The sequence below is a fragment of the Ctenopharyngodon idella genome, chromosome 2 (assembly GCF_019924925.1).
Source record: "Ctenopharyngodon idella isolate HZGC_01 chromosome 2, HZGC01, whole genome shotgun sequence".
NCBI classification, from domain to species: Eukaryota; Metazoa; Chordata; class Actinopteri; order Cypriniformes; family Xenocyprididae; genus Ctenopharyngodon; species Ctenopharyngodon idella.
Genome location: NC_067221.1, coordinates 19693511 through 19710996, shown reverse-complemented (window position 1 = coordinate 19710996; position 17486 = coordinate 19693511). Strand labels below are relative to the sequence as shown.

General features: G+C 35.4%; 1 protein-coding gene across 5 annotated transcripts in view; it reads left to right on the top strand.

The window, feature by feature from the left end:
• Positions 1-17486, top strand: part of dpp6b (dipeptidyl-peptidase 6b) — a 141104-nt gene that overhangs the window by 75983 nt on the left and 47635 nt on the right. Inside the window, exon 1 of one of the 5 annotated variants that reach the window (XM_051913401.1) lies at positions 13479-13674. The exons of the other annotated variants lie outside the window; for them this stretch is intronic. Within the exon in view, the coding sequence (XP_051769361.1) occupies positions 13666-13674 (9 nt within the window). The 5' untranslated portion in view covers positions 13479-13665. Of the gene's footprint in view, positions 1-13478; positions 13675-17486 lie in introns of those variants that run through there. 5 annotated transcript variants of the gene reach the window in all.

The following is a 17486-nucleotide window of genomic DNA, read 5'->3' as shown; positions in this document are numbered from 1 at the left end:
GAAACTCGGCATTGGGTCCTGCAAGTATTGTTGGTTCTTACAATGAATTGTTTGTGATGTTCCTCATTCGTAAATAACATTGAATAAAAGCATCTGCTAAATTAATAAATGTAAATTTAACTTAAAAGTTCATAAAAATAGCTTTTCCATGAACACACCATGTTACAAACAAAACACTAAAGTGCATGTGACACTAAACAATAATTAAACAACATAACATGTAAAACTCCCAAATTGACATAACTGATAGCAAAAATACAAAGACACTTTACTATTTATAATACAATAAATGTGATCTGTCACACAGGGATTTCTGAGACCTTTTGCTGCTTTTCACCATAATTATAATTATAAGGTGGTGTATATTTTTACTTACCAAAAACGATAACACTATAGCAATATTTTACTGTATTGTCTTGTTGAATATAATACAGATTTGCATCATTAACTATATGGTAATTCACTTTTTTAAAACAAAGATTTTGTAGTATTTTACAGTAAAATTACATGTATTGACCATTAAAGGGTTAGTTCACCCAAAAATGAAATTTCTGTCATTAATTACTCACCCTCATGTCGTTCCACACCCGTAAGACCTTCGTTCATCTTCAGAACACAAATTAAGATATTTTTGATGAAATCCGAGAGGTATATGACTCATCCATAGACAGCAATATAATCAACACTTTCAAGGTCCAGAAAGTTATTAAAGACATTGTTAAAACAGTCAATGTGACTATAGTGGTTCAACCTTAATTTTATAAAAATAACAACTTTATTCAACAATATATTTTCTTCTGTGTAATTCTCATATGTTGTTTGCGTCTAGCACTTCCAGGTTTTATGTCAGAACGTGGGCTCAGTATTGGCATCACACGCATGTGTCGTGCTGCTCACATGATCAACTTTGGCAAATGCTGAGCCGGCATTCGGACGTGAACATGGAAGCCTTCACTGTGCTTACTGTGGCAACTACGTAAGGATAATGACAGGGAAGAGAAAAGATTGTAGAATAAAGTCGTTATTCATTGTTTTTGCGCACAAAAAATATTTTCGTCACTTCATAAAATTAAGGTTGAACCACTGTAGTCACATCAATTGTTTTAAGAATGTCTATAGTGACATAAATTTAGTACCTTTCTGGAACTTGATTATATTGCTGTCTATGGACAAGTCATATACCTCTCGGATTTCATCAAAAATATCTTAATTTGTGTTCTGAAGATGAACGAAGGACTTACGGGTGTAGAACGACATGAGGGTGAGTAATTAATGACAAATGTAATTTTCAGGTGAACTAACCCTTTAAATCTTAAATTTAATTAAAATATGATTTTAACCTGATATAATTCACAGGTTGTATTGATATGATATAGAGAATCTCGTATGTTTCCATTACGTTAGATAAATAGACACCTCAGGTGGCAGTCAAACGCTACACACAACAGATGGCCAGCATAAACACAACTCTTTATTTCTCTTCTTTGTCCCCAAGTGCAGTTATTGTGCCACCATGAAGCAAAGCATGGAAACCTGCATTTCTCATCATTCGCATCAATTAAGCCAAACTACTGCATCTGTTGTGCTCTGATTACTTTCATGCTATTCATTAATCACACATTCATCTGACCTTGTTACATTGTTCTCCAAACAAGACCTACTGCCATTGCACGTTACTCGTTTAACTGAAGTCTAGTGCGATTTTTACAATATTATACATGATTTTTTTTTTTCTTAATAAAATTGAGCTGCGCAAAGAAATGGAGATATTTAAAAAGCAAGTTCTTATTCACCCTCTCAAGCTGCTTTTTGCACTTCAGCCCTAAGTAGGGCTCTCTGATGACAATGATTAGGGTTTAAGCAATGGAAGAATTTCCTGTCTTAGAATAGCTGCCTTTGATTCTGCTCAAAGGAGGGGCTATATTTGGAGTGGTGGCAGCGATAAAGTGGGTCTGATAGACGGGATTAATTGGGAATTGCGTTTGATGTTCGGAGCCCAGATGAAAAAGAACATCCCCCATGAAGTACAATTATGAGCAATCAGTTCAGGCTCAGCACTGACAGACGGGTGCTTGTATTCACCTGCCCTTCAAAGAGCGCCTGTCTGAGCAATAACAGCTAGGTGTTGGGAGCTTTGGCAGGTCTTTGGATGGCGATTATAACCTTAATAATGGTCTCTATAGGATGATGAAGTTCTAATCGAAGAACTTGTTTTTAAATGTGCTCATTAAAGAGATTTGATAGAGCCACAATCGTACTTAATATTATGCTATTCATGCAGGCTTTTTAACTTTATAGGAGGATCTCATTTAAAGTTGGCTCTTTAATTACTTGTGCATTTTTGCGGTCAGAAAAGGCGCTTAGGTAAGAGCACTTACAAGAGCAACTTAAACATCAGTGTGTGGGTTTATGTTTAACCTTGCTTTCTAGAGGGTTGTGTGAGAATTGCTGTGATATTAGATGTCTGCACTCTGCATTTCATCTCTTTGTACTGACTTTTATCATAGTATATATTTCTAGAGGTGATGGATTTTAATATCTGTCTGAGATGTCATAGTGTGACTCTATTACATGACTGTACTCTCTGTCTGTGTCTTACTGGTGAATCAAAAACATATTCCTGGTCACATTTAACACCAAGATCAATAGGGGGGAAAATATTACCTTTAAATTGTTTGGTAGTGTGATATTTAATCAAAACACATTTCCCCTGCATAATTATTATTATTATTTTTTTTGTAAATCCCATTTTCTCTATGGTGATCAAGTTATTATTTCATAGATTTTTCCTACATATTGTATTGTAAAATACTGTAATGCATAACTTAAAGACACTAAATACTACTATGATTTATAATTTATTTGATATTATTGGGGTTTTGAGCATTATGTTTTTGGATTATTGGTATTTAGGAAGAAAATGTGCTTAATTTTCATAAAAAAACATTGTCACAATGCAGAACTCTTAATGATCTTAATGATTTCGTTTAAAGAAAATATAATTTCTCATTTATTTCTTTTAAATGTTGTGGTAAGTTATTACTAGAGCGTTATCATGCTTTTCACTTTAGAATACTGTTCCAAGTAATTAGTAATTCTTTCTGAAGAACTTGGTAATACTTGAGTCATTACTAGTAGGCTACTATGATCTTCACTTTTGAATTAACTATACATTATGCATTATTCACATTAATTATGAACCTGTATATGGGTCAATGATGTGACGGGTCATTTTTTTGTCCAAAGGCCTTAATAATAATAATAATAATAAACAAAGATATGACATACAAAGTATGTAAGGTAGTAGAACTAGATCTCTTTTATTAAATCCAAATGGTTTTAATTATATTTTCCTACATATAAAGGTATTTTAAAGATTTTGAAGTGTCAAAAAGTCATTCGGTTTAACCGTCCAAAGGCCAGTACAGCCAATTCATTTGTGATTAAAACATCTTAAAATGTAATAAATGTATATATTTTTTATTCTGGCATGATTTTATAACATCATATATCAACATAGTGTAAAATGGTATTAAAATTATGTGTAGAAGTTGTTGCTTTGTTATGAGAAATAATGTCCGGAAAAATGAATTTCATTGACGTCATTCGGAGTAACCAATATAAAGGGACCATTTTGGATCGAGTCATGCGGTCAATATCATGTGACAGGATGTGACATCATTCAGAGACATCTCCATAGGACCACATGGTCATGAAGCAAAGTAACTCTCTTTTAACTATATGAAAAATTCATGTTTTCACTTGCTCATACGAATGTCCCGAAACATCAGGTCATTCGGTACAACCGCTGTAAAACATGGAAAATGTTATATTATTTTAAAAACTTGTACTAAATATAAATTGTTTGATTGTCTATTTGTTAGCTAGCTAGCGAGCTAACTATCTAGCTAGCTAGATATCAGTTTGTTAGCATTGTTTGATAATATCGTCATTCGGTATAACCAAAAGTGTCATTCGGTAAAACCCGAAATTTTGGTTAAAATTTTGGACTTTTTTTGGAAAAAAATGACAAAAGCAGTGTTAATTGATTATAAAAACCACATAATCTCATTGTTAACACTTAATAAAACTTCAAAATGAATTATATCTCCATTATGTTTTTTTTTACACTTTTAAAAACCTTATTTGTCAATGACCCATATAGTAGTTCTTAGTAGTCCTTTGGGAGGTATGAAAAATATAGTTAATGATTAGCTAATAGTGAACTACAGTGCCTCATTCATCTGAGCACTATTACTAATTAGTTAATCAGAGTTTTTTTGTTAGATAATAGTAGTTACTAGAATGTTAATATTGCTATACTCATTTATTCCTGTTACTCATTAATGACAGAACAGTATTCTAAGTAATCTACGTTACTTGCAGTGCATTACCCCAAACACTCACACACCCGTACCCCCTCTCCATACCTTCTCACTGCTATTTCAGCTTAATAATAACATTTTTAAAATGCTTTTTACATTTCCTTTAGAAAATGTAAGTGGTGGTTGCTAGGGTGTTCTGGGTGGATGCCAGATGTTGTTTATTGACCCTGGTCAAAAGAGCCCACTGGTTCCTAGATAGGCTCTGGTGGCTCTTTCAATGTACATTTGTGTGATGTATTTTTTCATCAACAAGATGAAAATATTAAGTGTGATCGTTTGAGACTAATGGTACACCGCTGCTCAACAGGATTTGATGTGTCATTCATGTCCACATGTACAAACAGTGTGAGTTTGTGCATATCACTAACTCTAGCTCATAGTTGCCTTAGCAAACAGCACTAATAATTTTCTGTTAGCTTTCATTCTCAACAATTTGAGCTATTTTTCTACCTCCCTCCATCACCTATGAGATAAATCACAACATGTCTCCACTAGATGCTGTTTCTGCTGCCGCAGGATGTAAATCATGGTTTTAGAAATTTGGTCAGTTCCTTTCAGCAATGTAGTAGATGCTTCATGACTCATATACTCCACATCATAAATAAGATTAATTCAGTTCTGTTCTGCAAAATTTCTGCAACAATGCAGTTATTTATTTTTATTGTAGTGAGAAATATTATATAAAAGTTTAGAGTCAGTAATGTTTTTGAAAAAAGTCTTTTATGCTCACCAAGGCTGCATTTATTTGACCAAAAATACAGTAAAAACTGTAATATTGTGAAATATTATTACGATTTAAAATAACTGTTTTCTATTTGAATATAATTTAAATTGTAATTTATTCCTGTGATGTCAAAGCTGAAATTTCAACGATCCTTCAGAAATCATTCTGATATGATTTGCTGCTCAAGAAACATTTTAGTATTATTGATGTGGAAAACAGTCATGCTGTTTAATATTTTTGTGGAAACGGTGAAACATTTTATTTCAGGATTCTTTAATTCAATAGGAAGTTCAAAAGAACATCAAGTATTTGAAATAGGCATCTTATGTAACATGATCAATGTCTTTATGGTCACTTTTGAATAATTTAATGGATCCTCTTCCAACAACAAAAACTGAACCTAAACCTTTGAATGGTACGTATATATATAAATATGCGCACTGTTTTATATGATTATTTTTTGCAGACTTTTTTAAATCAGTCATCTTGATTGAGATGATTATAATGGGTCTGTTAAAGATGGTCTCTATTAAGCATCATTTAGCTGTTGGTGTTGATGTGCCAATCAACTATCCTGTCAATTTCACAGTTGTAAAGTGCCCTTCACACACAGATGGCACTAAGTGCTTTCCTCCACAAATGCTGTTGCTGTCAGATTTGACACGATGGAAGATAAAAGGTGATCATGTTATTGCAGGCTAAATATATGGTGTTGTCAAAAAAGAGCGCTGGAGATATTGTTTCAGATGCCTCGTGCATCTTCACTTGCTGATGTTTTTATAATAAAATGGAGTGCTTGCTGTCAGAATTGAGAAATGAAAGATAACAGTGAAAGCATTTATAAATTGGTGGGAACGTGATATCCCATAATGACATAACAATATGTCACTTGATGTCCTCGGGGAAATGAAGTGAAACATGCCTGGCGGGTGTTGTGACAGAGATTGGCCTATGATTTCGGCATTCATATGAACAAATAAAAGCGTGAAAAGACGTTTCACTTGGTGATGAAGATGCCTGTTAAGTGGAAGCTCAATGTATGAGAATACTGTGCTGCTTTACGTGTGAGTGCTGTAACAATAGCTTTCATTCCTCCTCCATCATTTCCTGTTTTCTCTTTTGTTGTTTCCTAGTTTGCCCATTAGGTGTAACAAATGAGAGCCGATTCATTTCAGCATCGCCTTCAGTCTTCTCTCGCTCCGAGTTCCACCTTCAGCTTTTCTGGGTTCTCTAATGGCTTCTTTAGGCTGAAACAAATGAAGATGTCTGCTTCAGTGCCACTTTTTATGAAATAATTCAAGGCCACCCTGATCGTGGCTTGTTTTTCCGGCTATGTTTTTTTTAGTCTTGCAGAGGCAAACTTTTCGCCATAATGTTTGGCCTACTTTGCAGCTTATTCTGCCCAAATTTGACAGGAAGAGAGCCCTGAAAATATATAACTGTTCATTTTGTTAATATCTGATGTTTAGAGGCTATAAAATCCTCACTCCCAGACTTTGTGTAAGCTAGCAAATTAGTTCAGAAACTAGTTTGAGCAAATGTTTCCATGTTTGTGTTCAATATAAGGAGTTATGTTTCTTAAAATAATTGTGGGATCGTGTTAGCTTTTTTCTGCAGTGTGTTGCACTGAAATATCATCAGCACCTCCCTCCAGCTGAATAAATTTTGCTTATTTATTTGTTTACTTGTTTCCTATCTGAAAATGGTACTTACAATCACAAGCACAGCGATGTTATGAAAAAACTATTATGGATTATGAAAGAACTCAACATGTGAGCTTAAATATCTTGGTGCTATCTTTTTATCTTTCAAAAAGTAAACATTCCTGTGGACAGATAAATATAAATCTGGCATTGTTGCACATGTAATAAAAGCTAACACTTTTTTATTATTATTATTAATTCAGGAATTTATCAGCTGTTGTTAAATTTTATATCATTCATTCAACTTCTTTTGTTTTAAAGGGATAGTTCACCCAAAAAAGCAAGTTCTTGTCAAGAAAGCAAGTGATCTGGTTTCTGTTCATCAACTCATGATTCAGTGGTCCATTTGGAGTGATTCTCATTAAAGGGAAAATTATCTGTGAATAATGTCTGTAATTTCGTTTTGTTTCTCAGAAATGTCACCTCTGGCTTCAGAAGATATTTTAAAGGGTTAGTTCACCCAAAAATGAAAATTCTGTCATTTATTACTCACCCTCATGTCGTTCCACACCTGTAAGACCTTCGTTCATCTTCAGAACACAAATTAAGATATTTTTGATAAAATCCGATAGCTCAGTGAGGCCTCCATTGACAGCAAGATAATTAACACTTTCAAATGCCCAGAAAGTTACTAAAGACATATTTAAAACAGTTCATGTGACTACAGTGGTTCAACCTTAATGTTATGAAGCGACGAGAATATAACAAAAATAACGACTTTATTCAACAATATCTAGTGATGGCCGATTTCAAAACACTGCTTCATGAAGCTTCGAAGCTTTACGAACTTTTGTTTCGAATTAGTGGTTCGGAGCATGTATCAAACTGCCAAAGTCACGTGATTTCAGTAAATGAAGCTTTGTTACATTATAAGTGTTTCGAAACGTTTCGAAATTTCAATTGTTCACATGACTTTGGCAGTTTGATACACGCTCCGAACCACTGATTTGAAACAAAAGATTCGTAAAGCTTCAAAGCCTCGCTACTTCATAACATTAAGGTTGAACCACTGTACTCACATGAACTGTTTTAAATGTCTTTAGTACCTTTCTGGGCATTTGAAAGTGTAAATTAACTTGCTGTCAATGGAGGCCTCACTGAGCCATTGGATTTTATCAAAAATATCTTACGGGTGTGGAACGACATGAGGGTGAGTAATTAATGACAGAATTTTCATTTTTGGGTGAACTAATCCTTTAATATAGTGCATGGGACATTCTACTTTTAGAGACTACTGTTATGGTGTGTCTTTTGTCTTGTTCTGTTCTGTTTGGACAGGTATGGTAAAATTCTCCTTTTATGTTCCATGAAAAAATAATTTGGCTGTAGTAAGACATGATGAGGGTGAGTAAATGATTACAGGAATTTTATATTTAAACATTTTAAGTTTCATACTTGAGTTTGTTTTTGAGCATCTTAGCATGTCGGCCTCAGTATGATGAAGAGATCTCTCTAGAGATGACAGGTTACAATGTGAAATGCAACTCAATGGTTGCTCATGGTTTGGAATGTGTTGTGGTTTGTTCACTGGTCATTTAAAATGTTGGAGAATCTCAGGGAATCAGACAATGAATACTGCTTCCTCAATTGCAGTTTTAATTTAGGCTGTAGGGTACAAGAAACAAATCTTTCATGGTCACTATAATGATATAAACTAATTCTAGGTGAGCTAACAGATAAATGACGGATGACAGAAAGCTTATATTGCTGCAAGCACATGTTTGTCTTCTGCCTAAAATAAAACAGTCAGCTGCTGCAAAGGTCATCCCAAAATCAATAACATTTCAATTACAAGCAAACAAGTTTGTGGCATATAATGCCCTGGAGTAGATTTCTCCAGAGATCTCATTTTGATGCTTTCTCGAAGGTCTTTATATCAAAATATCAAACCAAGGGTAATTTATTTTAAAGATAGCACAAGAACATTTTTCAAGCAAAACATTTATTAGGTTTAAAATGATAACACAATAGATAAACTGTTCAAAATGAATACCACATGCATTTAAGTGTGTTGTGAAATGTTAGTGGATCTTGTTCATATTTAAAGGATTAGTTCACTTTCAAATGAAAATTAGCCCAAGCTTTACTCACCCTCAAGCCTAGGTGTATATGACTTTCTTCTTTCCGATGAGCACAATCGGAGAAATATTAATAAATATCCTGACGCATCCGAGCTTTATAATGGCAGTAAGCATTACCAAACGAGTTTGAGCTGAAGAAAGTGCTTCCATCCACATCCATCCATCATTCCACACGGCTCCGGGGGGTTAATAAAGGCCTTCTGAAGCAAAGTGATGCGTTTGTGTAAAAAAATACCCACATTTAACAAGCTATAAAGTAAAATATCTAGCTTCCGCCAGACCGTATTTAAATTACGAAAATAAACGCAACTGGTAAGTTGAATAAGGAAGGTGTAGGACGTAGCGTAAGCTTTTTGAACTGCAAGAGTTTTACACTTTCTTCTTAAGTTGAATACGGAAGGCGGTCTGGTGGAAGCTAGATATTTTACTTCATAACTTGTTAAATATAGATATTTTTTACACAAATGCATCGCTTCGCTTCAGAAGGCCTTTATTAGCCGTGTGGAGTACACGTTTATGATGGATTGATGTGGATGGAGACACTTTCTTCAGCTCAAACTCGTTTGGTAATGCTTACTGCAATTATAAAGCTCGGATGCGTCAGGATATTTATTAATATTTCTCCGATTGTGTTCATCAGAAAGAAGAAAGTCATATGGATGGCTAGAGGGTGAGTAAAGCTTGGGGTAATTTTCATTTGAAAGTAAACTAATCCTTTAATGTGATGAACTACACATGTGGTTACTCTGTTAGGACACCTGTGTGAACATGAGGAGAACTGACTTCATATATCCACTAAAAATGACCAAGACACCAGTTGGTTTGAAGTCACCGCAAAAACGTCTCTGAAGGGTAAAGTCAGTTCTAAGAAAAGTTTTAGCATCATTTGTGTGCAAATTTGGTTTGTTGTTTTGTATCTTAGGGCACGTTTACACGACAATGATGTACTAAAAATCGAAAAGTTTTTCCTTTGGATTTTTGAAGTTTCACGTATAGACGACAATGTTGTCAAAATGATCCCCATTCACACAGATATGCGGAAACGACTAAAACTGTATTATGCTGCCAGGCCAGTAGTTGGCGATGTCACTTTGTAAAGAAACACTACATGCCTATAGACTGAACACATAATACACATGTGCATGGCATCACCGTTTTCACAAGTTTTTGTAGTTTACATGGAGATGATAACAGTATTGTATTCCAAAAACTCAAAAGTTTGTTTTCAGACCCCCAAAACGCCGTTGTCGTGTAAATAAATGAGCAAACTGCATAAAAAGTTTTCAGTTCTTAGTTGATTGATAATTGGTGATGTGTAAATGCCCCTTAGAGTGTCTAGATACTTTTTAGTGCCATTGTATATTAATATTTCATATATATTTTGGACTATTCTGACAATACAGATGATTTAATCAGGAAGAGTATATTTTTTTATACTTGAACTTAAGGATACGGTACTGGAACAAAAAAGCTCAAAATCCTCTTCCTATTGACACTCAAGGTCAAATATCAATTTAAAACTGTTGAGGTTGTAATCAAAGAACAGAGAGCCAAATAAGAGAGAAAATATACAGTCTAGTGAAAGCTCTACAGTCTAGTGGTCACAACACCACAACGTCAGTCCCATCAAATATAATATATGTATAAAACATTTTTTTTCTATTTTATTTTATTTCAGCTTTATTTCAATATTTTTTTAATATTTTTAGTTAACACTAATATTTGTAATTTTTATAGTGTTTTTTTTCTTGGGTGAGCTATATAATTACTGGTTAAAAAATCTTCCTCCATCATTTTAACATTACAGGTTATTTGGCAAAAACCAGCATTTTGACTCCTTGAGTCCAACAGCAGGGGTTGCTGGTAATAGGTGAGATTACAGAAAAGGAAGGCCAGCTTTAATTAGCACCTCCTAATTAAACGACTGATCTGGTGTACCATTACAACAGCAGATCAGTGGAGCACAAACACAGTAGCACATCAACATATACAGCAGAGTGCCTGATGCAGATGTCCTTAAGGTTAATAAATAGGTTTTATAGCGTGGGTGGAACATCACAGATGCCGTATCATTTAACAGCTGCTGTGCACAGGCAGGATGTAATATACAACACAATGATGTTTCCTCTTCAACTAATGCTTTGCCTTGGTGTATGGATGCTCCATATACTTCTGTACCAAACATGGAAAATGTGATATTTTCCAAGCACAATCAAGAGGGCTTGTGCCTGTTCAATTATAAGTTCAAAAGCTCTCAGTCACCTCTTCAGTCTAAACCATATCACAGACAGAGGGTTTTCTTTAGACCTGGCCTATTATTGTGTTACATGTTCCTGCCGTGGCATCTTTTTCAAAGGACCCTCTGACCCTTGTGTCAATGGACTAATTGCACCTATTGGACTTATTTGTCTCTCTACAGAAGGTCCTCCAATTTTCCAGCAGGATGTTGTTTCATTTGAATGACATCAGACGGATGTCTGACCGGTTAGCACTGAATCTGATCCTCTGACTGCATGCATTCTTAATTTAGAACTTAACATCGATTATATATTAATAGCTTGACATAGATTCATCCTTGATGTGTATGGAGTCTGTTTCATATTGCTGATGTGGAACAATCACTTGAGCTGAAAACTGTCCAATGACCAATCAAAACTGGCCCAGTGTACACATTCAAAACATGCCACTCTTAAAGCAAATACACAGAATGTAGATTATTATACATTTTTGGATTTCCTTAAAGGATTAATTCACTTCTGAATTAAAATTTCCTGATAATTTACTCACCCCTTTGTCATCTAAGATGTTCATGTCTTTCTTTCTTCAGTTGAAAAGAAATTAAGGTTTTTGAGGAAAACATTCCAGGATTCTTCTCTATATAGTGGACTTCAGAGGGGTTCACGGGGTTGAAGGTCCAAATTGCAGTTTCAGTGCAGCTTCAAAGGGCTCTACGTGATCCCAGACGAGGAATAAGGGTCTTATCTAGCGAAACGATTGCTCATTTTCTAAAAAAAAAATAAAAATGTATATACTTTTTAACCACAAATGCTCATCTTGCACTAGCTCTGCGATCCGCACGCATGCGTCATGCGTGACGTAGGCAGAAGTGCGGATCCAGTGTCTACAAAGCTAACGTGCAAAGATTAATCCAAACGGCCTTTACAAAAAAAAAAAAAAAGGTAAAACAATGCACTGAAACTGCAATTTGGACCTTCCACCCAGTGAATCCCACTATATGGAGAAGAATCCTGGAATGTTTTCCTCAAAAACCTTAATTTCTTTTCGACTGGGTAACATGGGGGTGAGTAAATTATCAGGAAATTTTAATTTATAAGTGAACTAATCCTTTAAATCTGTAGTCATACTCTATATTGTTAATGGCAGAATAAAACATTCATTCAAAACATTCAGAATAAAATTCATTATAATTGAAAAAAAAAAGTAATCTGACCAGTGTTGTTATTGTTAACTACAACTAAATCTAAAACAATGGAAAAGTTTTGAGCAATCTCTCACCACGAGTCTTTGTATTCTTTCATGCTAGAGTTGTACAAATGAGGATACTTTCTAATCTCTTCGCACAATCTCTCATCTATGTAGGCCTCCATCGTCACTGTAGCTTGCATGCGTTCTGGTCTGTTCTGTTTATACACTTTTTCTTCGACTACCTTGTGAATCGGCGGCCCCAGGGCACGGTTGCCACCTTGTGGATAAACTAATTACTGCAAAAAAATTAAATGCGCATATGCGACCTGTGTGTACAAAGTACTCAAAAATGGTTCTAAATCTGTTTAGTTTTGTAGTCCGGTCAGGAACAACTCATAAAATACAGTATTTACAAAGCTGAATCAAATCACATTTGTAGGTGTTTTGAAATTGAATTAAAATCTGTTTTTTGTTAGTATGTTTTAGTCTGAATGGTTTTGTTTTTTCATAATGTGTTGCATGACAGATTGTCAAGCGTTGTGACTGCATTTCAGTTGTTCCAAACAGAATTTCCAATAAGAATTATATTAAATTGAGTTAAAATTGACCAGTATTTCTTAGTCCTGCACATTTCAGCTCTCTGACACTTTTACAGTCCTGCTAAAAAAAACAAACAGCATTGCTGGTCACCAGCATAAGGTATGTTTTGCATGCTAGCGGTCCACCAGTTGACCAGCATTATACCAGCTCTAACTACTGTATCATAAACCAGCCTGGACCAACATGGAATTCATGCTGGGTCTTTCACCAGGAAGGTAAAGTCTTTGAAGGGAGTAGGGCTGATGATTACTACTGTATGGATCACACCCACATTAATAAAATACATAATATATTTCTAATTCAAAATTTGGATGCTGCAGCAAAAGCAGTTGTTTTACAAGCGTCCTTTAGATTAGATTTAACTCAGCCGCATTTGTGAGTAATTTGTCTCTGATTCAGCTGTGCTTTCCTGGCTCTGACCCTACAAGGACACTTAGGAAATCCCATCCGATGAGGCTTAAAAGATCCACCTGTCCTGCTGGGCGGTGACAGTTTGTATTTCAGTGAAGCATCAGTAGATTGAAATCACTGATGCCAGTCATCGTTCTGGCCTCGGTGAGTGATAAGCCCCAACCTTGTCACTGCGGCGATCATTCTCCCTCTCCTCTGCCCATTGTCATCTCTTTCCCCGGTTCCCTTGGAAACAAGAGATCAGGAAAGATACATTTCATCCTTCATGACGAGTTTCTGTCCTTGTTCTTCTGAGGGAACAAAAACAAAACCTTCTTACTGAGGAACACCAAACCATGGATGAGGTTTGTAAAGTTTTATCCTTATAGCAAGAGTAACTAAACCTTTGATTTTTTTTTTTTCTTATGTACGAGAAAGCTGGGCTTGAGAAGTTTTTAATAGGCGTATGTTTCATAAAAACCCACAGGGAACAAACTTCATCTCAGACTGTTTGAGGTTCTGTAATCTCACATAAGGTGAGGCTCTTCGTTCAATCGAAAGGTCAGAAGTTGGGATTGTGGTTCAGAAGGACAGAGATACAATCTTGATTTTCATTTGGACATTTTTTTAGAAACCTCTTCCTTTCACACGGATCCCGGTGGAAATCTTCTTAATACAGACGCAGTCTCCTGCTGAGCGCCTAAGAACTAAATCTCTCTTGTTGTACAAGATGAGAATGTTTTCATCTGTTTTGCGTCTGAGCTTTGTTGGACAATTGCATTCGCACTCATGGGACAACACAGATTTCTGTGTTTGTTAAACAGACAAACAAGCAACTACAAAAGGGATTATTTCGAAAACACAGATGTTTGAAAGCCCTTGATGATTTTTTTTTGTAGGTTGCGTGTACGATAAACTTAAACTTGTTAGCCAGAAATATTTTTATGCATTTGATTGTTGCTTTGTTTAGTTATTTTTAACAATGCACCGCTATACAAAGACAGAAAAGATAATATCACAAACAGTTCTTCAATTTACACTACAAAATCACTATTATAGCAACTGAAAGTTTTATCTTATTTTGTTGTCTTAACTGAATAGTGCAGTTTTCTGTGTTTAGAGGTGAAATAGCTGATAATTAATTGCACCCACTGATGACACCATTTGTTTGCAGATGTTGTCAGGTAACAGCACAAACGGCCACAAAATTAGTGCTGATCACAATTTGCACATATTCACAAAAATGCCCCTGGATAATGAAATGACACAATGCAGTAACTGGGAATATCACATCTCGTCTGTTTGCTGCCAGTTTTCAGTGGTTTTTAATTGCTTCAGGGAAATAGTACTGACGTTTGTGAATATCTATAATGTAGCCCTAAAAATGCAGATATGCATTTACATTTATGCATTTGGCAGACACTCTTATCTAAAATGGCTTACAATGCATTCGGGTTATACATTTTACTCCATGTGTTTCACTTCATGTTAGGTAGAGCAAATTTTCTTTTTAATTTTACCTGAACAATAGCATAACCTTTATCCAGCCTCTATATTTCAACCTGTGTTTGCTCTTTGTTCTAATCAAGGTTGGTCATTGCTATTTAACACATCTGTCAAATGAGTGCCAGACAAAAATGTTATGATTTTCCCTGCTTGCCTCACTTTAATGTTTTGTGCCAGGACAATAGATTTCGATTTGGCCCTTCGAAGCCATGGAACGCTTTATTGTGATAGTGATAAATGAAAAGATTCAGTTTTTGGCATGACAAAACAGCAACTCAGTATGAGTTATCTCTTAAAAACTATCTCTTAAAGTTACAGAACAAATGTATTACAAATTATTATAGCCTATACTTATACAACAAATAGTTCCAGTCCTAGAATTTGATTGTTCAAGCGGCACCGGTATATAGTCCAGCAGCACTGTCTGTTTCTTTGTGTGATGAGAATTATCAATGACTAATTCATTCTGGAACAAACCAAGTGGCTGCCTTTATGAATTCATTGAATCACTCACTCAACTGATTCATTTAGTGATACAGTAAATATATTTAGATTCAAATAGCTTTTGAAATGTGACACGCAAAGCCAGAAGGCCAGACTGAAATGAGGGATCTGGTTAAACCCAAACTTTAGCTACTCGTTTCTAATGTTAGGAATCCTTTATGCAGACCTGCAAATGCTACAAACTTCCAGGAACAGCACAAGGTTAAACAACACATGAGATAAAAAAAAATTGCTCAGGGCAGTTGTGGCCTAATGGTTAGAGAGACTGGAAACCTGAAGGTTGTGGATTCGATTCTCAATACCGGCAGGAAATGACTGAGATGCCCTTAAGCAAGGCACCTAATCCCCAATCGCTACCTGGGCGCCGCAACAAAATGGCTGCCCTCTGCTCTGGGTGTGTGTGTGTCCATGGTTTGCAGTGTGTGTTCACTATTCACTGCTCCTTATGGCCCTCATTTATCAAAAGATCGTACGGCAGAAAACTGTGCGTACGGTCGTTTCCACGTAAAATTTGCCATTTATCAATATGAGCGTGAGCGTGAGCGGTGACTACGATCAAATCTCACGTCAGGTCTCAGCTCGTGTACGCACGTTTTTGAGTCAGCGGGAACTTGCGTGCAGCAAAGTAAATATGGTGAAGAATTGTTATGAGAACATTTAGTTTATTTTCCTGACCGACAATCACTCACTAACCGATCATTAACCATTAAACAATACGATTAAAATGTCAAATTAAAATTAAATTAGAATAGATGTGTGTCTTAAAATACTACAAATGTTTTTTTTTTTTCTTTCCAGGGATTTTGCTTTGCATGCGCAAATGGCAATATCAACAGAACATAAGGATTCACACATCATGCACCTGCAATGCAGAGAAAAACAGAATAATATACAAGGAATAAAATAATAGGACTACACGAAATATATATTTCACTAAAATTTAACAAAACAAAAGAGAAAAACTGTGCATCAAGTAGGGCTAGTACAGGCTACGCTCATTTGACGCGTTGTATTCGTTTTCTTTATTTTATTAAAATATTTATCTTTATTTTATTAAATTCAACTGATCGCGCGGGCGCCTCACTCACCCACGCAGATGCTACATATCAGTTCTAGCGTTGCTAACTTTACATTACAGCCATTTATCAGCTAACTATAATGCAGAGAAAGTTAACACTGTTCAGTTTAATGGTCCGCTTTAAGGTACATCTGTCCCAGGCGGTGCGCGCAACGCCCAACCAAACACATTTTTGCGCGTGCGAAGGATGATGTTTTACGTGGATATTGAAACAAAAGTGAAATACAAAGCCTTAGTTTACATAATGAACAGTAGTTCAGCAAACAATAAATGTTACATCGCGAATATGGAAACGTTTGGATTCTTCCCGAATAAGAGAGGTAGGCTATGTGAGCCCCAATTCAGTTTTGCTTTAAATAAATTCATTTCTGCTTTATAATGAATGCCACTATAGCCTAATTTGTGTTTCAATTTATAATTTAATATATAATTTTATAGCTACTTATTTTTCATTCTTGTTCTGTTCTGAATAAAAGAAATTTTGAGGATTTTCTATGGAGTGAAGAGGGGTACTAAAATAACCAAGTTTATATATGTTAATAATGTTTGTAAGTTTTTCGTTTTATTTACCGGTATTTTCTTTTTAAATTAATTTTATTGTTTGCAGTTACGAGGTTGAGAGGTGTTTTCATGACAGTTTTCAGCCGCCACATTTATCAACACCCATTCATTCGTGCGACGGAATTGGCAGCATACGAAAGTTTAATGAATCACACGTGAGCGTTGTCATAAGCTGATTTTTTTCGTTCGGATGTACACTGGTTTCTACGTTCGTTTGATAAATGAGGGCCTATGTGTGTGCACTAACTTGGATGGTTCAAATGCAGAGGTCAAATTCTGGCTATGGGTTACCATACTTGGCCTTCATGTCATGTCACTTTTTTTTCAAATTTTTCAGTTGACACCCTTGACTAGAAATTGACTAGAAGTTTTCAGCTCAAGCAGATGCCACAATGCTGCATTTCTCTCCTTCAAGTCAAAGCACAAACTGTTTCATTTTATTTATCACAGGCAGCGTTCTTATCTCAGACGAGTTCAACGTGAAGCCGTTGCTTTAATATTGGATTCTGAAATTAAAGATGACTCGCC